Source organism: Rutilus rutilus (genome assembly GCF_951802725.1).
Source record: "Rutilus rutilus genome assembly, chromosome: 6".
Taxonomy (NCBI): Eukaryota; Metazoa; Chordata; class Actinopteri; order Cypriniformes; family Leuciscidae; genus Rutilus; species Rutilus rutilus.
Window position 1 is genome coordinate 37,386,327 of NC_140214.1, and position 27,592 is coordinate 37,413,918.

Below are 27,592 nucleotides of genomic sequence, written 5' to 3' on the forward strand. Positions count from 1 at the left end.
ATGACCACAGGTTATTAAATGTGTACCTGCCTGCCTTGTGAGAAATTATTCAGGCAGGACATTAGTCCTGGATTCCCTGGATTCCTTTCAAGTCACAAATATTTGGAAGAGGAAGGCCAGTTCAACGAAAAGGGTAAAATTCCTGATGCCATACAAGTAGTGATGGCAATTTCAAAATACTGCCTCATGAAGCTTCGAAACCTTTACAAATCTTTTGTTCCGAATCAATGGTTTGTAGCGTGTATCAAACTACCAGAGTAACGTGATTTCAGTAAACGAGGCTTCGTTACTGAGGGCGATTATCTCTGTCAACCAATGAATCACGAGGAGTCACTGAGAACCATTGAACAAGTGTCTGTGGGTTTTACCAGATCTCTGATCAGCTTTATACATTTGTAGATATTTTAATTAGACATTAGTATAATTCAAATGAATAGTGGTAGTTAATAGTCTCTTATTGGCCTGTTTAGCTGAGCCATTCATAGAACAAACAAAACAAACCCTGACAATTGATAAAAGAACATATAGACAATTGATAGTCTTATTAGATGATTAGATAATTGCATTTGAAAGATTTTACTTTCAATAAAAAAAAAATGCAATACATTTATAAAATATGTTTTTATGCATGTTTGGCAGGGTTTTTTGTTGCATTTACACTGTTCTGAGCACTAGGGGTCAGCGTGGAGACGGTGTCAGATTGTTTCTAAGCCTCGGCACATTTGCTTCAACCGTTTCAGTGTTCCACGAAGCCTCGATCTGCCCACCACTACATACAAGTATCTTTCATGTTCTCAGATAATTTAGTAATCTGTTATTGGAACTCCACATTTATACCTGTATGCTGTATATGATGTGCTGGTAGGGTCAGTCAATTAGACTGACCACTGGACACTCCTGGTTTGTTCAAAAGACAGGATACAAAAGCACTCAGAAATGCAGTTAGACACATGCAAGACTCAGCAATAAGTGATTGAGGTAATGAGGAAAAGCTGAAAACAATAATGGAAGATGAGTCCAGGCAGTGAGTTCTGGGAATTGTAATCCATATGTGAATGGCTCCATGAGGATGAGCATTCCATGAGGGGAGGGCCCTCTTGTGGACAACCAGGGCACTCCAGCTGATGATCGTGACACAACCGTTAATGCAACTGAAGCTTAACATTTATGATAACCTTTGATAAAAAAAATATGAGGGTTGTGTATTAAAATTAATTTCAGTTGAGTGTAGAGCACCATTCAAAGCATGCAACATGCAGCTCCACAAACTAGTGTCGTCTTGAGCTATTAGTCTATTTTAATTATATACAGACAACTTACATTTACATCTATTCATTTAGCAGACGCTTTTATCCAAAGCGACTTACAAATGAGAATGTCTCGGTTACGTATGTAACCCTTGTTCCCTGAGTAGGGAACAGAGACGTTACGTTGTGACGACGAATGGGGTTTCGCTTAGAAAGCCTCTCACCTTTGAGAATACAAAACGAGCCAATGGCAAGAAAATGCCATGGGTCTGCCGAATTTGCATAGCGTAACTCCGCCCCACCTCGTGGGTATATAAGGAAGTACGCTGGCAACATGCAGTTATGTTTTCTCGCTGAGGAGCCGAGACTGAACTCAGGCATTCCAGCGGTACAGCGGAAGTGGCAGGGAGGCGTAACGTCGTCATGACGACGAATAGGGTTCCCAGTCTAATCATGCCACCTCGGCTGTCTTCCAGTGCCCTGCGTAAGCCTGAGCTCCCTGTCGTGAGACTGGCACGGATGAAGGACTCCTACTTAACAAAGGAATACCAAGGTACACTGGTAAGCACATCTCAGTGGAAGTATGCAACATAATGCCTGCCCGAAGGGAGGACTTACAGAATACACATATGACCCGTGAGCGGGCTGCATATGGAAGAACACTGGGGTATCCAGCCCGCAGGGTGGAATCTTTCAACCCCAGGGGTGGCAAGGTGGCTTGCCAAGGGAAAGACACACGCTCGAGAGAGGCTTACAGTGGAAATACACATGTGGGGGTTGCCCAAGGGGGAACCATGCACATGGAGGCACCTAGCCAACGCGAAAGCTGCCGCAGGCATAACTCTGGCGTTGACGTCAACAGTGCTGGAGGAACTCAGGGCTTCTTGGGGAAGCTCACCTGAGGAGAATATTGCACGTATCCAGTCTGAGGACTGGAATGGGGAGCAAGCGAAGACACCTGAGCAGATCCTAGTTACCGGCTAGTTGAAGCGAGTACACGGGAGGATACGGGCTCCACTTGGAGATTGTAGAATCTTGCAAATGTGGTAGGTGTTGCCCAGCTTGCAGCTCTGCAGATGTCTGTTAGCGAGGCGCCATGCGCTAGAGCCCAAGAGGAAGCCACACTCCGGGTTGAGTGGTCTTCACATCAAGAGGGCATGGTCGACCTTGCTGCTGGTATGCCAAAGCAATGGCGTCTATTATCCACTGAGACAACCTTTGCTTGGAGAGAGCCTTTCCCTTCAGCTTTCCACCATAACAGACAAAGAGCTGGTCTGAGGTCCTGAAACACTGCGTTCTGTCTACGTAAGCACGGAGGGCACTGGACAGAGCAGTGCCAAGGCTGGGTCTGCCTCCTCCAAGGGCAGCGCATGCAGGTTCACCACCTGATCTCGAAAGGGAGTGGTGGGAACCTTGGGCACGTATCCAGGCCGGGGTCTCAGGATCACGTGAGAATAGGCCGGCTCGAATTCCAGGCACGCTTCGTCAACCGAAAATGCCTGCAGGTCCTCTACCCTCTTGATGGAGGCCAATGCAACCAGGAGCGCTGTCTTCAATGACAGGAACTTAAGCTTGACTGATTGCAAAGGCTCAAAGGGAGCACTCTGCAGGGTGGATAGAACCACTGCGAAATCCAAAGAGGGTACGAGAGGAGGACGAGGAGGATTTAGTCTCCTCACTCCTCTCAGGAACCTGATGACCAGGTCGTGCTTCCCAACGGACTTACCTTCAACTGCATCGTGATGTGCGGAGATAGCGGCAACATAAACTTTGAGAGTAGAGGGAGACAGCCTTCACTCCAACCCATCTTGCAGGAAGGAAAGCACGACACTGATCGGGCATTTTCTGGGGTCTTCTTGGCGAGAAGAGCACCAGGTGATGAAGAGGTTCCACTTCAAGGCATAAGCATGTCGCGTGGACAATGCTCTAGCCGAAGTGATGGTAGCCTCTCATATCGGCCAGGTTGAGCCACAGGTGTCTCTCCTGGACCACGTTAGTGGACATCACCTGGCCCAGCTCATCAAAGAGCCCTGGGTCAGTCTTGCCTTCGTGCATGTCCCTGAGCATCCGTGCCTGATAAACCTGCAGGATGGCCATGGCATGCAAAGAGGCTCTATAGGACTTCGTGACGAGAGTCGACGAAAACCTACAGGCTTTGGAGGGGTGCTTTGGGTCACCACGGGAGGAAGCGCTCTGAGGACACAGCTGCATCGCAACAGAACGTTCCACCGGGGGAACCCCAGTGTACATTTGGCCGCAGCCCCATCGAGGAGAGGAAAGGAGGAGAAGGTCGACGAGCGATCACGGGAGGACAATGAATACTTCCAGGACCTCATGGTATCCTCATGCACCTCCGGGAAGAAAGGTATTGGGGGCGGGCGCTGACGGGAGTCTGCACTCACAGCACCCAAAAACCAATCGTCCAGCCGCGAGCACTCAGGACAGGGTGGAGGGTTCCACTCAAGCCCGATGCTCGCGGCTGCCCACGGCTGTGGTCACTCCACCACTCACTTAGCTTTATCAGGAAGTATATGGTGAAGTATATATTTACCTGTGACAACAAACCTGGAAAGAGACGCGAGGATTTGAGGAGAATAACGAGAGATTCTTCATGCATTCCAGTGAAGTATTAACGGAATATATCGTAAATTAAATTCGCAAGAACAGACCAAAAATGTGCAGTATATGTTGTCCTTTCATACTGTTACAGCAGATTGCAAAGGGAAAAAAGAAAACAATCATGAGGAAAAGAAAGCAGCGACTGAAAAGAGCTCTTGCCATACGCCTAGATATTTTTGTTATAACATGTCAAGTTAAAATACCAAGTGTTACGTTATCCTCATCATGTCTGAAAATAAATCATGAAGGAAAATTGACAGCTCATCCAGTCAAACTGACGGATCAGCTTTATTTGTAGGGCAACCTTATGTGTATGTAGTCAACAATGCTTTTTAAAATGAAATGAATAATACAGTATAAAAACAGCCTTCAAACCTTCCTGGTGAAACTGATGATAACATACTTCTGGGCTCCTCTGCAAATCACCTTCACTAACATGTTTACTGAAATGTAGTAACAGCACTCGATTAAGCACAGCACGGCCATGCATAATCTCAACCCTTCAATATCCTCGCAAACATGCAATAATTTGCCCTTTGCTTTCTATAGTTTTAAGCATTCGCTCTACTTTTACATGTTTGCCCTTACATCACATGCTTTGGTAACTAAACTAACAAAATCTTAAAAGAAGCTAATAGAGCTGTGGATTATAATAATTTTACGAAACATCACAATGCTGATGTTCTGTATTGAAGCAAAAAAAAATTCTTAATTTAATTGGACAAAAGTCTAAGAAACTTTTTTTTTTTTTTTAACCATGCCTTTATTACACTACGTTTTTTTTGTTTGTTTTTTCAATGTATGGATTTTGTTTCCCCCGTCTTAATATATAAATAGGCCTATCTTAAACATATAGAATTTTAAACATTAGAAATGTATCCATTAACATTTTGGAAATTATGATGATCTAAAAAAGGAGTAAAACAAACAAACCCTTTCAATATTTACTTTATGAAAATATCTCTAACCTTATGACAGCTGTCTCAGAGTTGCAGCATAAATAGTGCTTGATGAAATATCAAAGGTGTGAATAAAACAAAGGAAAATCAAAGTACTGTATTTACAGTATATAAACTACTGCATCTGATAGTAATATATTAGCAATATGTTACTTGCAAAAAAAAAAAAAATATTTTTTTTTTATTATTTCGTTAGAATACCATGTTAGGGGCCGCTCACATATCGCGTCTTTTGCGCGCGCAAGTTAGTTATTTCAAATGTAGCCGCGCGGTATGCGCGCTCATAATGGAAGCGACGCGGTCGCGGTGCGACGCGCTCGTTTTTTCCAAGCGCGTCCGCGCCGCATCGAGATAAAAACATCTCAACTTTTCAGAATGCCGCAAGCGCACCGCAGGTCACGTGACAAGAACCAAGCTTAGCAACGACAGACGCCTCCGGAGCGCAACCACCCGAGCGCTTTGGAAAAAGGAGAACGCGGCGCGCCTAGCGTTTTCGACGCGTTTTTATGCGCGATATGTGAGCGGCCCCTAAAGCAGCCAAACCTTGACCCTTTTGTTGTGCTAACAGTCACAGAGCTTATGTAGCTGTCACGTGATGAACGAATGACTCGAATCCGAAAGACTGGCGACATGAACTATCAATAAAAAAAGTATTTTATGAAAAGGCTTAGTTTATGAGGATGTCACGGTACGAACGAGAGACTCAGATCAGGAGGTGAGGTAAACTAACAGACTGGATATCCTAAAGACCCAGACAAGCAATGAATTAATCGATTCTGTTTCTCATAATTTGTCCTTGTCCTTGCATTGCAATTTTTGTCTTATTCTAAATGTGATCAACATTTGATGTGTTTGGGGAATTTGGCTATAAACACGTAACATTTTCATTATATTCTGCTGAAATGACCGAAATGACTTGAAAAAAGATTCAAAGATCCGAGTCAGTAAAATGATCCGACCTTTCCATTACTATCACGTGTTATGGGGCAACTTTTAGCACTAGCTCTCATTGTCTGTATGAGGCTGACACCTAGTGGACATTTTTATTATCTGGAAATTTACAGACACACCTGTTTTCAACGTCTCACACAACCAGAAACCGAAACTTAAGCACTGTTGCCATGCGCATATCGTTGCAGTTTTATAACCGTGTGTACATTCAGTAAAATGGCGGAAGCCAGTATTTCAGTGGACCAGTTCAGCTGTCCAGTGTGTCTGGATCTCCTGAAGGATCCAGTGACTATCCCATGTGGACACAGTTACTGTATGAGATGTATTACAGACTGCTGGGATCAGGAGGATCAGAAGAGGGTCTACAGCTGTCCTCAGTGCAGACAGACCTTCAGTCCAAGACCTGCTTTATTCAAGAACGTGCTGTTTGCTGAAATGTTGGAGAAACTGAAGACAACTAAACTCCAAACTGCTGTTCCTGCTGGACCTGGAGATGTGCAGTGTGACATCTGCACTGGAAGTAAATACAAAGCTGTCAAGTCCTGCCTGGTGTGCCTGTATTCTTACTGTCAAACTCATTTTGAGCGTCATGAGGAGTTTCACCCTGGTAAACGACACAATGTGACCGATGCCACTGGAAGACTGCAGGAGATGATCTGCCACAAACACGATAAGATTCTCGAGGTTTTTTGTCGTACTGATCAGAAATGTATTTGCATGCTGTGTATGGTGGATGAACATCGAAACCATGACACTGTGTCAACTGCGTTACAGAGGGCAGAGAAAGAGGTGAGGATTGAAGAACTGCTCAGGAACTTATGCCTTTTGTTAGCTTTGTAAATCAAGCCAATGTTTAAATGTAAACCAATATATTATTAACCACTGAGTTATTTTACTATCACTGAATTGTCCTTCAAGTCTCTCTGTAGAGAACAAAAAATACTGAAAAACGTTACATAATATACCACAAAATTGTCATGTAAAAAGTTGTGTGTTTTACATGACAATTTTGTGGTATATTATGTAACGTTTTTCAGTATTTTTTGTTCTCTACAGAGAGACTTGAAGGACATGCAGATAAATTGGCAAAAGAGAATCCAGCAGAGAGAGAAAGATCTTCAGGAGCTGAGAGATGATGTGGAGTCTCATAAGGTGAGTTTTGAGAAGAGAAGTTGGAGATGTTTGGGAAGCTATACATTACTCAGTCCCGCTGAAGCCACTGTGTGATTGTGATGTGTGTGTAACAGCGCTCTGCACAGACCGCAGTGGACGACAGTGATAGGATCTTCACTGAGCTCATCCGATCCATCGAGAGAAGCCGTTCTGAGGTGACACGGCGGATCAGAGATCAGGAAAAGACTGCAGTGAGTCGAGCTGAAGGACGAATGGAGCGACTGCAGCAGGAGATCGATGATCTGAGGAGGAGAGACGCTGAGCTGGAGCAGCTTTCACACACACAGGATCACATCCATTTCCTGCAGGTAACAGAGATCTAGAAAAACACCACAATAAGATCTCATATTACAGGAGACTTTCAGTAGATTTGCTGAAATTTGGATCAATTAATGTGTATCATTTTATAAATATAATTAACATTTGTGACATAATTAATGAGTGCATAAATGTTGTCAGGTGATGGTGAACAGAGAGAAATACTCTAATATTTCTTAATTTATTCACCTTTATTTTGAAGATTATGTTTGTTTCTGTTTGTGTCTGTAGACTTTGCAGTCTCTGTCTGATCCTCTATGGGAATCCACAGACTGCACAGCACTGCACATGACTGTCGCTTCTCAGCTGTCTTTTGATGATGTAAGAGAAACCGTCTCTAAACTGAGAAAGGAGCTTGAGGATTTTTGTAAAGACAAAATAGACATTATATCTGATACAGGTAAAATCTAGGACATTTATTTTCACTCTAAAATATGATTTCATGTCAGGAATATAATGTAAAATCAGTGCAATACGTTGGATGTAGATGACCTGTTTTAAACTGAAAATGTCTACTGTTTCCTTAGTGAAATGCGTCGAGATCATTCCCTCTCCTCACCCCGAGACCAGGGAGGAGTTCCTACAATGTAAGTTACTATGAAGGCATACAAGCACAGATAGCTGTGGATTTAACATGGGGTTTAGAAATCTGAGACCACATTGAAAATCTGGGATTCAAGAAGTCATTTACATTAGTAACCGAGACGTTCCCTATCACTCAGTCACGTTCAGCGTTACGTCAGAACAGATCGAAGAATTGGGATCCCTAAGAAAAAAGGACAGGGAATGTCGATCACTGCGGGTTTTTTTTTTTTACCTTGTACAGCACTAATTGGATAACACTTGGTAAGTGTGCCTATTCCAAATGGAAACGAATGCTACGGAGGCCGTCTCTATTGCATCATTCACTAGTAGGATCGCAATCTCTGCATGCTCTTTCAGTGCTGAAGCACTTTAGTGCGTTATAGTATCATTACTACGAATGTGGGAAAAGGGATGAGATGAGAGTGTATGGATACAGTTGGATGCATAAAGTCCAAAGTATCAAATGGAGACTTTTTCTTGAGTCTCCTGCTTCTCACACTTTATTTCTAACACTCTCACAAGGATCTCTTTTAAAGTTTTAGACAAGATTTCAACTACACCACACACTAGGCAAAGATTTTTATCCTTAGCTAGAAAATCTGGAGTTCTCACATTTGTTTCTTTTAAAGTTTAGTAGAAACCTCAACAACTTTACAAACTGCACCAAGTCAAGTACTTGAAAGGCACTAAAGTAAAAAAAAACAATCCATAAACATTTGACAATTTCCACAGAGCACTAACACAAAAACGGACTGGTTACAGTTATTTCGCCATCATTTAGTAACATTATCAACTGAGGGTGCTCTTGCTTTCGTATGAAGGTGCTTGTATTCAAATTTGACTTTTTGACGGTTTCTTTTTTGCCAATGTTTTAATTTCTTAACAAAAAATTGGTTTGCATTACCCTTGCAATACAACTGCGGACCCCCATTTAAAGTCCCTTGGCTTAAAAATAACTATTGTTCTTAAATGTTTAATAACATTTGAACCGCTAATCCAATCTGTATGCTTTGAAACAGTCTTGTAAAGATGAGAGTCACAGCTTTTCTGTGGTATCGAGATTGTTGCGTTTGGACATTCAGAGGCTCCGTAGTGAACATGATTGCGTCATGAAGTTTTGATCAGCATTGATTCGTCAAAGAAACCCATGCGGTTTGTTCCTCTGAGCCAAACAGGAATGATTGTTGCCTAGTCCCACCCCCATGCCCAGTTTGGTTGAAACTACCATCTACTCAACCAATAAACATCTTTTGCACCACCAATTAGCATATTTCTTTGGAAATTTGAACTGACGGTTCAAATTAAAACAACATGATTTTTTGGATGTGCTTGATGTGCTTTTTCAATCTGCTTGGTGGCATTTTAACCAAACAATATTCCTGCTTTGCATGTAAAACAGAGAGATTCAAGCAATTAAAACACACAAACATGAGATCCATCAAGCTGAAGGATTGAACTCCTGTTTCCTGTTTTGTCTCCATCAGACTCCTGCCAGTTGACTCTGGATCTGAACACAGTGAATCCAGTCCTCCACCTGTCTGATGGGAACAGAGTGATTTCTCAGGGTGACGCACTCTATGACTATCCTGATAATCCAGACAGATTTGATTACTGGGAGCAGGTGTTGTGTACAAAGAGTGTGTGTGGACGCTCTTACTGGGAGGTTGAGCGGAGTAAAAATGGTTCTGTGGAAATAGCAGTGTCATATAAGAACATCTGCAGGAAGGGAGAGGTTGAGAGGAGGGAGTGCTTATTTGGATGTAATGATCATTCCTGGAGTTTGTGCTTCTCTTCCTATTCCTCATACAGTCATAATAGCATAGTGACTGAACTCCCTGTAGCCCTAACATCCTGTAGAATAGGAGTGTATGTGGATCACAGTGCAGGAACTCTGTCCTTCTACAGTGTCTCTGACACAATGACCCTCATCCACAGAGTCCAGACCACATTCACTCAGCCTCTCTATCCTGGGTTTAGAGTTTATTATGGAACAGTACTTAAACTGTGTGATTTATCAATATAGAAATATTGTCACGTTATGTTTGGGTTTCCCTGTTTCCTGATTCCCTGTGATGTATTTCCTTGTTAATTTCCTGATTAATTACACCTGTGCCCCATTTAGTTCCCCTGTTTGCTTCTCTGTACAGTATATATACTCCCTGTTTTGTTCATTTCATTGTCCGGTTTCGTCAATGTTTAAGTGGTTGTGTTTGTTATCTCCTGCGATCTCCAGTGGCCTGTTGCATGAGGCCGGTTTCACTTTCTACCCAGGCAAGTTTGAGATTAGTTTGAGAAAACTGGTTTTTCAGGGCTCAAGAAGGGCGATTGGTTTTTACCTGTGTTCATTGCCATGGTAACTTGCGTTACACAGCTAAGCAGGTTTTATTCTAGGTTAGAGATCACAAACCAAAACTGGACCAATCAGCTGTGAGTAAAGATGCAATAAGGCAACTTCCCCTGTATCTCTTGCTTCAAATTAAAGCAGTTCATAGTGAAAGTTTTAGAGACAAAATTGCTCATCTTTTGCTGCAAATTATTATTTTTATATTTATGAATTATAATTATGTATAATTCATATAATATATTCATATAATTGTTCTATTAATTGACAATATTAACATTTTCTTTTAAATGAATATAAATCTAATATATGCATTAATATATAAAGCTTTTTAACAGATTAAGTTTACAAGTATTCTTTTGAGCTCTTTGTGAAACTACAAATTATAAGGCCTATTTGTTTGATTCACATGCATTGATACAGTCAGATATATTCGTTCAGCTGCCTTCTCAAACTTTCACTGCAGCTGCAGTGTTTATTCCTGCCTTGTAAATACATTTAATTTCATGATATTTATCATAACGATCTCTTAATCTTCCAAAGAGAACTACATTTCGTGGCTCTGGCGAGAAGTGAATCAAATCACGCTCTCCTCATGTTTCGTGTGAGTGGCTGTTTGCTGCACCTGTCACACTTTCAGGTGCATGCGCTTCAGAGTTCACAAAATCTGGATCAAACCCTGAGTTGCCAGATGATGTTTATACTGAGCGTTGTGAGCCCATTGAATCTGATCTAAACCAGGTTGTATTTGTATGGATTTGTCAACTCCAAACCTACTCTGAAACTCAGAGGCCTGTTGCATGAAGCTAGCTGAACAAACTCTGAGTGTTCTGTTGTGGATTTCTTAAAAACTGTTTAAACTGTTTTTGTGCCCTACTCCTTTCATCGTCGCTTCACAGCCTCCGTGACAGGTATTCTACCCATATTTTTTATTAAATTACCACTTTAAGCTGCATTACAAATGAGTAAAAGTCTTTGTAAAACAAAATATAACACAGTAGTGTGACCTGATGTTTGATGGACTGTGCACATGCTGATGAATTGTCCTGCGACATTGTGACTAATGTTTAAATTACCTTTAATTTTTGTTAATGTAATCATGAAATACTAATACTTTTTTTATTTTTTTTTAAATAAAGCACATGCAAAATTGTCATTGCTGTGTTCTAAGAAACACTGGGCCTGTTGTTGCACTTGAGTAGGGGATAGCGTGGCACAACCTAACACTTTCATTTTCATTATTTACTTTATGAAAGTAAAGTAAATGTTCAGTGATATCTTCCAAATATTTTTTAGCGCAATTTTTTTCTTCTATATATATTGTTGATATGGCAACTAGTTATTACTCTAAGTTTTGTTATACTTGCATGTGTTGAAATTTTTTTAACCATGTTTGTTACAGCTAGCCTCGTGTTAGTTTGTGCCCTGCTCACCCCTACTTGTTTACTTGCATGACGTATTTCCGGAGTGTTACGGCCATTGCCATAACACAAAAGAGGGTCAACACGAAAGGCTCGGTCCAATAGGGGTTTTATTTACAAACAATAATCATAACATAAAATTTGGGAGTAAAAGGAATAGGGAAACAGAAACAAGGAAAACGAGAGCCACTCGACCGCCGCACCAGTCCCGCCTAGCAGATGTAACAATGGGGCTCCTTATATCCATGCGTCCACAGGTGTAGAGAATCTGCTCATAAGACGACACCGATAATACACATTTCCAACCACTAGAGGGCAGACAAAACATTAAGAAAGAAAATAGTAACCAGTCAAAATACATGCACATGTAACACCTTTATCGCCCCAGAGAACCATCACCATACCCCATTTTTTAATATATATATATATATATATATATATATATATATATATATTAAAGCACATAACTATAGAACCAATTCTTAATGCGCATGTGAACGCCATCAGCGTTTCTCACAGGATCGCGTTTAAAGTCTGTGTAGAGAGAATGGTTTCGTCTTAGCGGCCCCTAATTTAATAACAAATGATCGTTGCGACGGAAGCGGATCAATCAAAACTAACGTTAGCTGGAAAATAACTTTATTAAAGAACCGCTATAAAGCCAAAACAATCTCTGTTACCTTAAATTATACGTTTATCTCTGTAAAGCTGCTTTGAAACAATCTACATTGTTAAAAGCGCTATATAAATGAAGATGACTTGACTTGACATTGTTATCCAAGGTCAGCAATAGTACTCGGTGTGAAATAGTGTATTAGCACTTACTCTGAAGTTCCTTTTCAAGCAACTTCAATCTCTAGTGCCAGTTTTTTCTTCTTTAAGGTGTCAAGGTCTATTTCTCCCCTTAATTAATGTTTTTTTTCAGGTCAAAATACAAAATTTTCTGTTGTAGATTCCGTTTAAATAGGGTACGGATATTGTTTAAAAAAAAAAAAAAAAAAAAGAGAGAACTGTCAACACAAGCCTCATGCAACAAAAATAAAAAGTAAAAGTAGGCTACTACACTGCCCACCTCTGTATCACTTTGTGCAGTAGGCCTTTCCTCCTGCAACTCATATTGCAGTCAGAAATAATATGTACACAACTATAAATTAAGTAAAGTTATTTATGCACTTACAAGTACTTCCTCCAAAGGACAGTCATCTGAGAGGGTTTCTTCACTGTCCTGTGCAATGGAAACAAATGGGCATTACAAAGTGTTGCACTTTCTTCCCGTTTGATGTAAAGTTAGAAAAAGTCCACTTACTGCACATATTTCAGCCACCACTTTCTTGGGAACAGGTAAAAGTGTTGGTGTATTGTGTAAAACTGCACAAAAGACACAATGTCATTACAATGACCTACACTATATGAACAAATGTGATCAATAACTCATGGCAAAATATTCTTACATTAAGTTCAGCAGTTTTCACTTTCACAAGGCAAAGCAATTGATCACTACTCAATATTTAACAGTTGAAATTACTGTACCTGCCATTTGGATTATATAGGCCTACTTAATTTAATGCAGCAAAAAAATATTTTACAGTGTAGCAAGATAATTTAAAGCTCATTTACCAGTAATAAAGGTGTTGCTGCTACTGGTCCCTGGCTGTTGGTCTGAGGAAGAGCTGCCCCCAGGGATGCCCACCACAATGGGAGCTTTGTGGAGCTCACAAAGAGCTAAGCTCTATCCACCCTCATAGAGCTAAGAGGGCCAGCTCTTCTGCTGGGGTATAATGTGGGGAGCAGGACCACCACCTGATTTTTTCAGCTCAGCCTTTTTCTTGGTTGCTGTTATAAACAGACAAACACATCATTTAACTGTGTTTTTCTTTTGTAAAAGAGACAAAGAACAGTAGAAGCAGAAAAGTATATTTTCTACCATTTTGAAGAATATTCTTGTACTTCACTTTTACTTGTTTCCATGTTCTAGTGGGTCCTGAGGTGGCTCTGACATTAAGCAATTATGAAATTATTAAAATACAAGAATATATACTGTAATAAGTGATAGAACCATAACATGGTGAGCACTTACGCATTTAATTTGTCTGCTACTTTTTGCCAGCCCTCTCTCCTGGCTTTTGCACACTTTGAGGTGTTCCCTGGCGTTTTAATTAAGGTTTCATATTCTGCATAACCTTCAAGCAATAACTCTTGCTTTGCTGCGGAGAAAAACTGTGCGCGCTCTTTGGCCATGGTGAACAGCCAATAGCAGCGTTGCTGATCAATGTTTCTACTATCGATACATATCCCCTTTTAAACCAGCGCATGAACGCGCAATTATCTCAGATAACTCAATCCAGCTATACTAATCATAACTGGCAGGTGTGTTCGAAGAGCCTAATTAGCCAGATCATCATTAGGCCGATGATATCATCTTGGATGTCTCATTTGATCTCGGATGTTTTAAGCAACGTACAAAGAACGGGCCCCAGACATTGCTTATGCCGTAAACAATGTTGTAAGATTCTGTGCTAAACCCACAAAGCATCATTGGATGGCTGTCAAACGAATCATGAGATACCTGAATGGCACTCTGAATCTATCTGCTGTATAGCAAGAACAAGCCAAAGGAATGCATTGAATTTTCAGATGCAGATTGGGCTGGAGACCAAGATGATCGCAAATCTGTGTCAGGATTAGTGTTGTCAAAAGTACCGGTACTTCAGTACCAAGTCGGTACTGCAATTTTTAAAATGTGACGATACCAGCATTTCTGTAGTACCGGGCATATTCGGTACCCACTAATAGGCAACTGCTTTCAGTCGCTTCCGTGTTTATCTAAGTGCAGGGCTCCAGGCTAACTTTTCTACTAGGAGCACTGTAGCCGATATATACCACGATATATATAGTGTCTGTGTATATTAAACCGCTAAAAGACTATTTAAGTATTAACTCTGCATGTTCTGCTTGTCTCTGTGTGAATGAATGGCACAGACGCGCGATTTCATTTACATCACACACACACACTGAAGCACGAGTGACGCTCACTCTGTTTTTAGTCTCTGCTGCCATACGATGACATGATGAAATTCATTTACAGAGCTGCTCTGAGAGTCACTTCATGAGCATTTTACCGTTTCACTTGAGAAAAACTATCTTCATATCATACACACAGAAACTGAAAGGTCTTCAGAGCAACCCGTCAAAATAAAAGTTCGGTTTAACTTGAAGAAATTGACAGAAATAATTATATAGGCTACTGTACAGTAGATTTAGCTACGTCTCCATGTATTAAAAATACTACTACTAATAATAATAATAGTGTGTGCATAGAAGGTTGGAATTTTGGTATCATGACATCCCTAGTCAGGATACATGTTTCAAATCAGCGGAGCAGCTGTGAGTTGGACAAGCAAGAAACAGACATGCGTAGCTCTCTCCACTGCTGAAGCTGAGTACATGGCGTTGGCAAGCGCAGCTCAAGAAGCTGTTTGGATGCGACAACTGATGACAGATCTAAAGGTAAACCAAATAGGGCCGACGTTGATGTTTGAAGATAATCAGTCTGCTATCTGCATGACAAAGAACCCTCAATTTCATGGATGTGCCAAATACATTGACATCAAGTACCACTTTATTAGTGGTAAAGTAAATTGCAAGTGGAGTCTGCATCACTGAAGATATGGTTGCTGACATATTCACTAAAGGACTGAGTGAAGAAAAGTTCATGATACTGAGACAGATGGCTGGAGTGAAACCAGTTAATTAATCATTCTGTTGTGCCACCCATGAGCTCCATCCACAGCAGTTTACATCGGGAAGCACTTGCACACAGATCTCACATGTGTCTTGGATGAGGCTGTTAAAATAGTCAATTTCATAAAGACTAGGCCCCTTCATCACGTTTGTTTCGACTTCTCTGTGAAGAATAGATGGATGGAACCTAGCCTTACATTTGCAATGCATGCTAAAAAAACTGATCAAGAAATGTAAAACAGGAGTAAATATTGTACGATGTTTACCAGATCTCATCACTCCACCTATTCACGAGTTCACATGAACATGAAATCAGATGTAGTATTTTAAGCGTATTTGGCATGCTGTCCGGGGGAGGGCTCCGAGCTCGGAATTTGGCCCGAACCCAGAGTACTCCCCCAAAAAGCTAGGTAAGCACAGGACAGCGATCATAAAATGAAGTGAAATTAACCCCCCAAAAAGTGAAGGGCACGAGAAGGTATTTGCAAAAAATGAGTTTGTAAGGGCTAATCCTTTTCCAACTTTCTTTAGCCCGTTGAGGTTAGCAGAGGAGTCTCTCCCGATTCACATGTCCACAAAGCACGCACGGAGATGCAGTCATAACAAAGCCGCGATTTATTGATTACAATCTCCGGTTTACTTTCAAGCAAAAATATTAAATTAAACTTTACAAACAAAACAAATATTGCTGTGAGCATCAATACCATAGCATGCGATTAAAGAAAACTGTTGCTCTCAACCCTCTAACCTGTCTACCAAACAATTGTAATCCACATTTAAGACCTGCACATTCGCGCCGTAATGACGTGTCAAGGAGGAGGAGCAAGTCCATTCACGTGAACAGGTTAGTCCAAAAATTTAACATAAAAGAAAAATATAAAATAAGTGAATTAAACAAATTTGAATTAAATAAATAATCTCAATTTTAGTAGTGCACAAAAATTCTAAATATGGCTCCTACATCCTGGCCCCTAATTGTTAATGCCAAAAGCAGAACAATTACAAAGCATAATAATTTGAACGGAGCCAAAACACACATCTAATACAAGTCTTGCCATATTTTCGAAATACCAAACCAAATGTCAATTCATATTGCATTTATCAAAACAATTATATTGCATTCCATTTATCAATGTTAATACATTGTCATATTTAACTTCCTTCTCTCTTTTTTATATCATCCTCATGAAACCCCCCCACAGTCTATGCCATACATGCATTTAATGCACAATCCATAGGGAAGGAGATAAGTCCAAGGGGTGTAAATGTGGTGCGAAATATGAGAAGTCCATGTATGTGCACATTTTTGAGTGTATATGTGGTGCGAAATTGAAAAGTCCATGTATGTAAAGATATGAACTGGTGTGTGAGCAGTGCACGCATGGCTATGTACAGGTTTGTCAGGATATGTGAAAGCGTGCATATTGAACAGACTATAGAATGCTGACATTGCATTGTCAGACTCTTAAGCTGATTCTTCAGCTTCCAGGAGCAAGCAGAGTTTGGTGATGGGTCTTTGTAGAACAGCAGTTCTAGTCTTCAGTATGACACTGCGGACAAGACCCTTAGGCCCTGGCAGGGTCTTCATCACACGACCAAGGGGCCACGAGTTCCTTGGTGCTGTTTGGTCTACTATGACTACTATGTCATTTACCTTGAAGTTTCTCTTGGTATTGACCCATTTTTGCCGTTGCTGCATCAATGAAAGATATTCAGTGGTCCATCGTTGCCAGAAAAGGTCTGCAAGGTATTGGACCTGTTTCCATCGCTTTCTAGCATACAAGTCATCCTTATTGAAGAGTCCAGGTGGCAAGAGAGGTTTGGATTTCAACTGCAGAAGGTGATTTGGTGTTAGGGGTTCAAGATCATTTGTATCACCTGATACAGTTGTGATGGGCCGATCATTGAGAATGCATTCGACTTCGCAGAAAGCTGTCTGTAACATATCATCATCCAATGTCTGTTGTTTTAAGACAGAAAGCAGTATTTTTTTTACTAGCTTGATTAATCTCTCCCACACTCCTCCAAAGTGGGGTGCAAATGGTGGATTGAATATCCACCTGACATGATCACTCAGCAAAGCATCTTGAATTTTGTGAAGGTCAATCTGGTTCAAGGTGGCTTCTAATTCCTTCTGTGCACACACAAAATTGGTGCCACGATCAGACCTGATGGTCAGTATTGGTCCTCTCCGACATAAAAACCGTCGAATATCATTGATACAAGAGTTTGTGTCAAGTGTGCTGGCTACTTCAAGATGAATGGCTCGGCTCACCATGCAGGTAAATATCACTCCCCATCTCTTCACATGAGAGCGACCTCTTTTGACTTCTATAGGTCCAAAGTAGTCAATACCTACATGTGAGAAAGGTGGTAGGTCAGGAGCGACACGTTCCTCTGGTAGGTCAGCCATTTTTTGTTCTCCAATTTTAGCCTGCATTCGTCTGCAAAAGACACAAGCTTTTATTATCTTTCTTGCAGAGGAATTGGCGCATGGTAGCCAGAACCTCTGACCCAATCTTGAGAGCATGTGATTTCTTCCTGAGTGTCCAACCTTTTGATGAATATCACGCAGGATCAGTTTGGATATGTGCGAGTCTTTGGGAAGGATAATTGGGTTCTTTAGACTCACTGGCATGGCTGCTTTGCTTAGCCTTCCTCCAATCCTCAAAATGCCCTCATCAATGATTGGATCCAGTTTGTATATGGAGCTATTTGATTTGATGGGTTTGTCTTCTTTCAAGAGTGTAATTTCAGAGTCAAAGTAGCGCTGTTGTTCATAGCTAATGATGGACTTCTCAGCTTCGTCCAGATCCTCTGGAGTTAATCCTTGTCGCTCAACTTTCCACTTGGAATCTATAATAATACCTTTATCTTTCTGATTTCGAAGCATCAAGAGTCTTTTGAGCCTTAGCCACCATGCAATAGATCTTAGATGGTTTCCTCCATGAAGAATAATATTCAATTATTCTGGTAGTTGCATTGTTCTGCAGGTTCAAGCAATTCACAGAGATCTCCCTTTTTACTTCCGTATCATTTGGTGAGATGTAACAGAGATCTTCTGGTACCTCAGGCCATTCAGATTTCTCCTTTGACAGGAAGTGAGGACCGTTCAGCCATCTGGTGGAATTTAGGAGGGCTTCTATCTGTAGACCACGTGAGCTGTCATCTGCCGGGTTGTCTCCAGAACATACATGCCTCCACTGATGTACTTGTGAGAGGTTATGTATCACTGCAACTCTGTTGGCAACATAAGTATGAAATCGTTTTGTTTGATTATGGATGTACTTCAGTACTACTGTACTGTCTGTCCAGAAAGTAGAATCATCCAGTTCCATGTGAAGTTCCTTTTGCAACATTCTGTCCACCTTCACAGCCAGGGTCGCAGCTGCAAGCTCAAGTCTAGGAACGGTCATCCGTTTCAGTGGGACTACTCTGGCTTTTCCCAGTACAAAGGTAACGTGAACATTTTTGATACTGTTAGTAAGTTTGAGGTAACTCACCGTCCCATATCCAAGCTCACTCGCGTCACAGAAGTGATGTAATTCGGCTGTCTTTACAACACCAAAATTTTCAGGCTTCATGCACCTGTCCACTTCAAATCTGCTCAGCTGGTCTAACTCTGTAAGCCATCTTTGCCATGGTCTCATCATTTCATTTGAGATTATTTCATCCCACCCATATTTCTCATGGCAGAGCCTTTGCAGGATTTGCTTAGCCTTGAGAACAAACGGGGAAAGGAAACCTAGTGGGTCATAGATAGAATTGACTACAGAAAGGATTGTTCGCCTTGTAGGAGCTCTATTTATAACTGCTACCCGGAAAGTAAAGACATCCTTTTGGATGTTCCACTGGATTCCGAGTGCCCTCTCAAGAGGAGGTTTTTCTCTATCCAAGTCCAGATGTTTCACAAGAGGGGCTCTGCAACTTTCTGGAATAGTCTCAAGGACTTCAAAACTGTTGCTTACCCATTTACTCAAAGTAAATCCTCCTAGGGTGCATACTTCCCTGAGGTCTTTAGTGAGCTTGATTGCTTCTTCCACAGAAGCCACAGATTTGAGACAATCATCGACGTAGAAACTATGATTAATTGTGTCAATGACTTGTGAGCTGTATCGTTCAGAATTATCAATTCCTGTTTGCTTTAAGGCAAAATTGGCCATGCTGGGAGATGATACTGCACCAAAGAGATGAACATTCATCCTATAAACTTCCAGTGGCAGGTTAACATCCCCTTGTGGCCACCACAGGAATCGAAGAAAGTCACGATGATGATTTTGAACTCGTACCTGATAGTACATTGCTTCGATATCTGCCATTATTGAAATTCGTTCCTTCCTGAATCTAAGCAGCACACCAAGAAGTGGGTTGGTCAGGTCAGGACCTTGGAGAAGTTCGGAGTTAAGAGCTTTGCCTTTGTATGAAGATGAACAATCAAAAACAACTCTAAGTTTTCCTTTTTTCTTGTGGTACACCCCATGATGTGGTATATACCATAGATGACCGTCATTCCTGTGGATTTGTTCTTGTGGCACCTTTTCTGCGTATCCCTTCCTCAGCACATCCTCCATGAACACACTATACTCATTTGCATAAGCAGGATCCTTCTTGAATCTCTTAGCAAGGTTAAGTGTACGTTGTGCTGTCACTTCATAGTTGTTGGGCAAGGTTGCATCTTTATCACGAAGCGGTAGAGGTAAGTGATAATGCCCATTTTTGAGTTCCACTGAAGTCGTTGCTATATTCATGAATATTTTGTCTTCAGCTGACATTTCTCTTTTCTCCTCATAATCCTTTTCAGGAAAGTCATGATTATATTGCCTGATAAGCAGATCCTGAAGATTTTCTATAGAGATGCGATTGGCCATCACTGACGTTAATCCAACTTCATCCATAGAGGGACAAGAATTGAGTGGGCCATTAACCACCCACCCTAGCACAGTCTTGACCGCATATGGTCCATTTCCTTGACTGTTCACTATTCTCCACGGTTCCATAGCTTTTGGAACATTAATTCCAATCAAGATTTCAATGTCAGCGTTGATTCTTTTCAGTTCGATTTCTTTCAAATAAGGCCATTTTTCAAGATCATGGTGAGTGAGTAGGTTCTCTTTTGATACAGGGATCTTGGGTTGAGTGTATACTTTAGGCAGATCTATGTGTCCACCTCCATCAATACTACCTACTTCTAGTCCTGTGAGCTCATAACTCTTAACAGGTCTCTCCTGCCCCATTGTTCTCAGAAGAATTTCAGTTCTGCGTCCTTTGGCATTCAGTTGATTCATGAGGTTCTCAGTGCAGAACGTTGCTGAACTGCCTGGATCAAGAAAGGTGTAGGTTTTAATGATCTTGCTGCCTTTGGCAACTTTAACTTGGACTGGCACGATTGCTAGTGCACATTCCCTACTGGCCCCTGTTGCACGATCAGCTGATACTAGTGCACTATTAACTGGCTTTTCTTTTGATTCTGTGAAGTTTGGGTTTGGCAAAATCTGCTTCTTTGAATTTTCATTGACAATATGGAGCAATGTAGGATGTTTTCGTTGACATATCTGGCAAACCATTTTCTTATTGCAATCTTTGCTCATATGACCCTTTTTTAAGCATCCAAAACAGTGACCATTCCTTTTGAGATATCCAACCTTTTTGTCTTGGGATTCAGATTTTAATATTTTGCAATCAGTTAGTGCATGGTTACCTTGGCAGAAACTACATGAGGTCAAAACAGCAACATGGGTGGTGCCTGCTTGCTGCTGCACTTTAGGTGCCTCTCTGCTTGTTTGCTCATCAGCTCCTGTCACTGTGGTAACAAAGCTGCTGCCCCTTTTAGGTGGTATCCTCAAGCTGGTTGTTCTGGATTTTACAACTGTCCCTTTAACAGGAGTAGGATCTTTGATATCTCCGAAAACTGGATGGAGTAAAATCTCAGACTGAATTTCCAGAAATTCTACAAGATTTCTAAATCTAATACGAGTATTCGTTCTTTGGAATGACTCAAAGGTTACTGTCCGCCACCTTTCGCGGAGCTTGTATGGAAGTTTGGATACAATCAATTTCATGTTTGATACAACGTCCAGTTCATCCATGTATTCTAGATCCTGCATAACATTGCAACATTCTCTAAGGTACAGAGCATAGGCATGAAGTGATTTTCCATCATCAGCTTTTATGGCTGTCCAATTCAGTGCCTTTTCAATGTAAGCACTTGCAATCTTCATTTCATTGCCGAAATGTTTCTTTAAAAGTAGCTGAGCTTCGGTATATCCTCTGCGAGCTTCCATGTGCAGACAGCTACGAACAAGGTCTCTGGCTTGGCCAGCAGTAAACTGTTCAAGAAAGTAGAGTCTATCCTGACTGCTGCTGGTCTTGTCTTCAATCAGATATTTAAAAGCATGAAAGAAAGACTGATAGGACAGTGGATCTCCATCAAAAACAGGAACTTCTCTCTTAGGCAAAAGAGAAAGATTTTGCTGCTTAATCATAAGATCAGTCATTTCCTTTTGCCTTTGAGCCATTAAGCTTAAGCCTCTGTTTGAGCTATTACTGACCTCCAACCGTGGACTTGCGGCTGCTGCTACTCGAGAGCTTCTTTGTACGTGACTAACTGCTCTCTGGAGTGGAGTTTTAGGTACAGCTGTTACAGGAGCGAATTCTATTGCAGAGGCATCAATAAAAGTGGGTTCAACATTATCTTCCATGTTTGCATCATAATAGTCATTCATATCATCACCTTGTGACTCAGCATTATTTATCAGCACTTTGATCTTTGCATCTGCTTCTGCCATTTTAGTTCTTAGTTCTGCCCTTTCAATCTTTGATTTTATAATGGCTTCTTCCATCTGCAACGCTTGTATATCAGGCAGAGTTTTGGCACGTGCTTCTAAAGCAGCTTTTTCAGCGGCAGCTATTTTAGCTGCAGAAGAGGCCTTAGATGATCTAGACTTTACAGACACACTAGAAATGTTTGAAATACTGTCTTTAGGTTCGACTGCTGTTAGTTGACTTTGTTGTTCTTTTTTCCATATTTCAACTTCTTCAATAAAGTAATCGAAATTCATCATTCTAGTTTCAAACCAATCTACATGATCATTTTCCTTTTCTTCTTCTGCCAAGAGCTCTTGCACTGCTTTATGCACACTTTTGAAGTCGTGGATATAGAATAATAACGCCGACATGCAATCATCTACCTCTTCAACGATTCCACCTTCAGTAAGCAGAGCTTTAATTTCATTAATTTTCCTCGTGCATACTCCTAATTTGCCTCTACGCGTTGCAATGCGTGAATTTAAAAGCTTTTCGGCCGCAGCGGCCGTCTGAATCTCCTCATCCATAATGTTATACAGGACACAAATACTAACAGCTCCTTTAGCGTTTAAACGCACATTCCAAACCTCTGACGATTGTTTGTCTTACTATTCACGCTACATGCATGTTTGTTTACATTCTTGTACTCACAGCTGATGTGTTGTTCATTGTTAAATCGCGTCCATCCACTTCGGCCGTGAACAGCACAGCTTCCAAGTTTTCTTGAGAAGATAATCCAGTAAAGTCCTTTCTAGTTTCGTCGATCGATCTCTAGTGCAAGTTTTCTTTAATAATTGTAAGGGCTAATCCTTTTCCAACTTTCTTTAGCCCGTTGAGGTTAGCAGAGGAGTCTCTCCCGATTCACATGTCCACAAAGCACGCACGGAGATGCAGTCATAACAAAGCCGCGATTTATTGATTACAATCTCCGGTTTACTTTCAAGCAAAAATATTAAATTAAACTTTACAAACAAAAAAAATATTGCTGTGAGCATCAATACCATAGCATGCGATTAAAGAAAACTGTTGCTCTCAACCCTCTAACCTGTCTACCAAACAATTGTAATCCACATTTAAGACCTGCACATTCGCGCCGTAATGACGTGTCAAGGAGGAGGAGCAAGTCCATTCACGTGAACAGGTTAGTCCAAAAATTTAACATAAAAGAAAAATATAAAATAAGTGAATTAAACAAATTTGAATTAAATAAATAATCTCAATTTTAGTAGTGCACAAAAATTCTAAATATGGCTCCTACAGAGTTTGACCGTTCGACCGGGAGGGCTCTCACAGCATCCGACGGGAGCTTGGATGCTCGTGGCATCGGACGGGTGAGCCCCACCAGCAGTCGAACGGAGGGCGCTGAACTCGGTCAGGGGGCTCGACCGGCGCTTCAAAGGGGGCTGGGACACGGGAATAGACCCCCCCCCGGCCCAACGAACGGGAAGCCCACGCGGCGACACTAGCGCGGCCGTCCGACGATGACTAAGACAGGCAGGCTCTCACTGCAATTCGAACGGGAGGGCTCGACCGGCGCTTCGGAAGGGGGACTGAGCCCGGCCCATGAACGGGGAGCCATCACTGCGTGCGAACGGGGGAGCCTGCAATTGTTTGTAAAAATACACTGTATTTTAGATATACTTATTGTAGCGGGCGTGAATACGGCGAGCCAAAATGGTTTTGAAAAGTGGTTTGGAGAGTGACAATGAATGGAGCGCAGCAGGTGATGGAAATTAACGATTTAATTAGTTAGGGCTTGGTGAGCATTTCTGATGTGGAAGCGGCTGGATCTGATGTAGGTTTTGAAAGCTTTTGATGACCAGTGACCGAGGGTTTGAATTTGTTGTTGGGAAAGACCTTTTTGTGCAGCTGTGGTTGCTTCTCCGATACGAAAGGAATGACTTGAAAATGTATTTGCTGTGATACCGGATTGGGTGAGGACTGCTTTAAGATATTTTTGGAACCAGAATCTCGTGGCTGGATGATTGGAGTCATCTGCGAAGAGTGGATCGAGTGGGGATTTGAACATGGAACGTTTATACTGCAGGTAATTTATAAGAGAATGGTACGGTTGAATGTGAGTTGGCAGATTGAAAATGTAAACGAAGTGACCTTTTTTAGCTCGATCAGTTTTACTTTGTTTAATGATATCTTTCTTCATTAAACAAAGTAAAACTGATTGAGCTAAATTCGTTATCTACGACCTGTAAATCTGAAATTGTAGGGTGGATATTCATGTTGAAGTTAGATGTGATTGTTAGTTCGGAGCAGCAGAGAAAACCGAAGAAAGCTAGGATGAACATTGCTTCTAGTGTGCGGGCGGTGTTGGTGGAATGGTATCCAAGACGGAGTGTTGCAATACATTTGGTGAGTATGTCAATTGTAATAGGGCAATGGACCAGAATGCTTTTAGTTGACCACTCTTTCCCCCATAGGGAAGCTGCGACGACGATCGAGAGCTCAAAAAGGGCAGAGGAGGCTGAAGACTGGGGAGTGTCTAGGAGCTGTGGGGGCCAGGAAGACGCGAACCAGCATCCTTGGTAAAATCCTCCGAAGCCGATCGAGGGAGCTGCGTCTGTGAACGGTTTGATATCGAGGGGGAGAGAGATAAAGTCGTCGTAGAAAAAAGTTAAGCTATTCCACTGGTTAAGGAAAGTTAACCATAAACTTAACTCGTTTTTGCACTCGCAAGATAGAATAATTTGGTCTTCCAGCGCATGAACGGATGACGCGAGGGTGAGGAGATGCGCGATGAAAGGGCGGCCTTGCGGAATTATGCGCATAGCATAGTTTAGGTGGTCAAGCAGCGAGAGGAGTTCGCGTTTGGAATAATTTGGGCAGTCTATGAGATTGGACGCGATTAAAATTATTCGATAAATTTTTTCCTTAGGCAGTGAAGCCTGGAAATTTGTCCAAATTGATGCCCAAAAACTCGATGGATGTAGTTGGACCCATTGTTTTCTCCTGAACTAACGGGATCCCTAGCTCTGGAAAAACTTTTTGCACCGTGAGGAGGTGTGCCGCAGGGATGGCGTTGTGCGGTGAAATGATTAAGAAATCATCGAGCAGATGGAGAAGGTAAGGAATTGCATAATTTTTGGATAGAATCCAACATATGGCTTCGGATAGAGTGTCGAAGATTTTGGGTTTGGGTAAAGACCGAAAAGTAAACGTACGACGAAATAAAACTTTTTCTGCAAGTTCACGCCGAATAAATGCCATGAATCTGGGTGGATTGGCATTACTTTAAAAGCCGAAGTGATGTCTACTTTTGCCATCCATGCGATGGATGGATTTGCCATCCATGTGATGGATGGATTTGCCATCCAGTGATTTTGATCATTGTTATGGCTTGTTCGATATCGTGATAATGAAGAGAATATTCTTCGAGAGGGATAAGACTATTGGTGCTTGGAAACGGAGAGTTATGAGGGGCTGAGAGATCAATTATCATGCGCTTTTTTCCTGAAATTTTTCTGGTAGCCACGCCTATGGGGCTAATAAGAAATTTGTCAAACGGGGGTGCTTCGAAAGGGCCGATCATGAAACCTGATTCGATTTCTTTTTTGATTAGTTTGTCTACTACTTCAGGCTCTGCTAGGGAGGATTGAAGATTATCGCAGAGGATGTTTTGAGTGGGCTGACATTCTCCGACGGGTTTGAAACCTTGTTTGAGACCAGACAGCAGATAATTTGTAAAGTTGACATCGGGGTGATGAGATAATTCCTCGGCCAGACGGGATACATTCACAGGAGTCGAGAGATAGTTTTTTGCACTTTTATTTACAGACTTTTGTACAGGACTTACAGCGCGGGCGTGGGCACCGCCACAGTAATTGCAAACGTTGAGAAAGCGACAGCGTTGTCTTGGGCATTTCCCCTCGTTGAAATTATTGCATACTTGCCTGTTAGATGTAACATGTGAGGCTCTGCTTGAAAAATTTCTACCGAAAGAGTGATCCTCTCTTGCGGGTCGTGGAACATAACTGGTAGATTTAATTGGGCGGGACCCGGCACTGCATGTGAGGAAAGTGGAGACGCTGCAGGACGAGAGATCGGGGCCCGGCGGGCCTTGCTCGTTCAAGCCGATGAAGTGGGAGTTGAAGGGTGAGTAGATTGCAAGGAGACATATAGATTAAATAATTCTGCTTTATTCAATCTTCGTGAAAAGTTGACGTCAGAATTAATTAGGGCTTGTCTCAGCCCTTTAACAGTCCATTTCCCTATGGCAGGGATGTTTGGATGGACCGGAGAGGTGGTAGATGAAGAGGAAGATGGTTGATTTCTCTCCGGCAGTGGTGAGGGGAGTCCTCTGCGTCTTGGCGTGCGTTGAGAGGATCGTGTGAGCCGGCGTCCCCGATTTGATGATGGAGGCTCGATGATGTTGGTGGTTGGAGAAGGAATGATCCTTGGATCGGTGGATTGCGATGGAGGCTCATCTGTGACGAAAGAATCGTCATCAGAAGGGAAGAGCTCTAACTCGGACATGACAGCAAAAGGGCAGGGCCAACTGCTGTGAAACTTGTCATGAGACAGAGGTGAGGAAAGGCTTCATTTATACCGGCTTCCTCTTGTGCTTACCTCCTGGTTGATTACCTCCCGAACTTTGTTACATAAAACTTCATTTTGATCTCAGTCACCAAAATTCTGATTCATCTCACCTGCTGTACCTAATCAAGGCTGGCCATAAATATCCACACGAACCGTTCACACACTGTCTTGTCTCATCAATGACTACCGCTCATTGCAACTGACTACAAACCTGTGGATCTTCAGTCTTCTACTGAACGACTTGTCTTCTTATTCGTCACCGCTCTTCCCTGCACCTGCTGATTGAGAACACACATATTTTTTACTGAGCTAAGTTTGCTTACCTGCTTGCCTGTTGATTTCCTTTCAATAAACCTCCTCAACAACCTCCTCGTGTCTCCTCTTCTGTGTGTACATGACAGAAGACCAGACCGTGAGTTATGGAAGGCGGTGCCACCGCTAATCCCTCTTCTAATCCTTTTGAAGAACTCGTAGCAGTGTTATGTCAAGCTCTCCATCCACCCGCCGGTGAATCGACTTCGTCGCTGGATGGGCAAGTCCCATGGCCCAGCCAGCTCCATTCTCTGGCTTGGAGGAGGATTGCAGATGTGTTCCTCTTGCAGTGTTCGCTGTATTTTGAAATGTAGCCCCAATGGTTTCCATCTGAACGATCTAAAATAGCCTATATCATCTCCCTCTTGTCTGGAAGAGCTCTGCAGTGGGCTAGAACCCTATATGTAGCCAATGCTCAAATCACATGCTCATTAGATGCTTTTACCACCGATATTAAAGCGGTGTTCGGGCAAACAGCCAGCACCCTGGCTGTGCATGACCAACTCTACCATCTGCGTCAGGGGCACTCAACAGTCGCTGACTATGCCCTACAATTCCGAACCCTCACTG

At 41.9% G+C, this 27,592-nt stretch overlaps 1 protein-coding gene and 1 long non-coding RNA gene across 3 annotated transcripts; one reads left to right on the forward strand and one right to left on the reverse strand.

Moving 5' to 3' along the window:
- Positions 1-5,953: 5,953 nt before the first annotated feature.
- On the forward strand, positions 5,954-10,346 carry ftr93 (finTRIM family, member 93). Of its 2 annotated transcripts, none has more exons than XM_084411779.1 (6): positions 5,954-6,565; positions 6,833-6,928; positions 7,024-7,257; positions 7,499-7,667; positions 7,795-7,854; positions 9,337-10,346. In XM_084411779.1, the coding sequence occupies exons 1-6, from the start codon at positions 5,993-5,995 to the stop codon at positions 9,873-9,875; spliced, it is 1,671 nt and encodes a 556-aa protein (XP_084267905.1). In that variant the 5' UTR covers positions 5,954-5,992; the 3' UTR covers positions 9,876-10,346. The 2 variants fall into 2 exon arrangements, with proteins under 2 accessions (XP_084267905.1, XP_084267906.1); XM_084411780.1 differs by having other exon boundaries at positions 7,036-7,257.
- A 1,363-nt stretch (positions 10,347-11,709) lies between these two features.
- On the reverse strand, positions 11,710-14,795 carry LOC311292516. Its single transcript, XR_014627732.1, has 5 exons — positions 14,648-14,795; positions 13,232-13,447; positions 12,921-12,982; positions 12,792-12,839; positions 11,710-11,922 (listed from the first exon to the last, which is right to left on the reverse strand). It is a non-coding gene; the product is annotated as an uncharacterized lncRNA (long non-coding RNA).
- Positions 14,796-27,592: the final 12,797 nt, after the last annotated feature.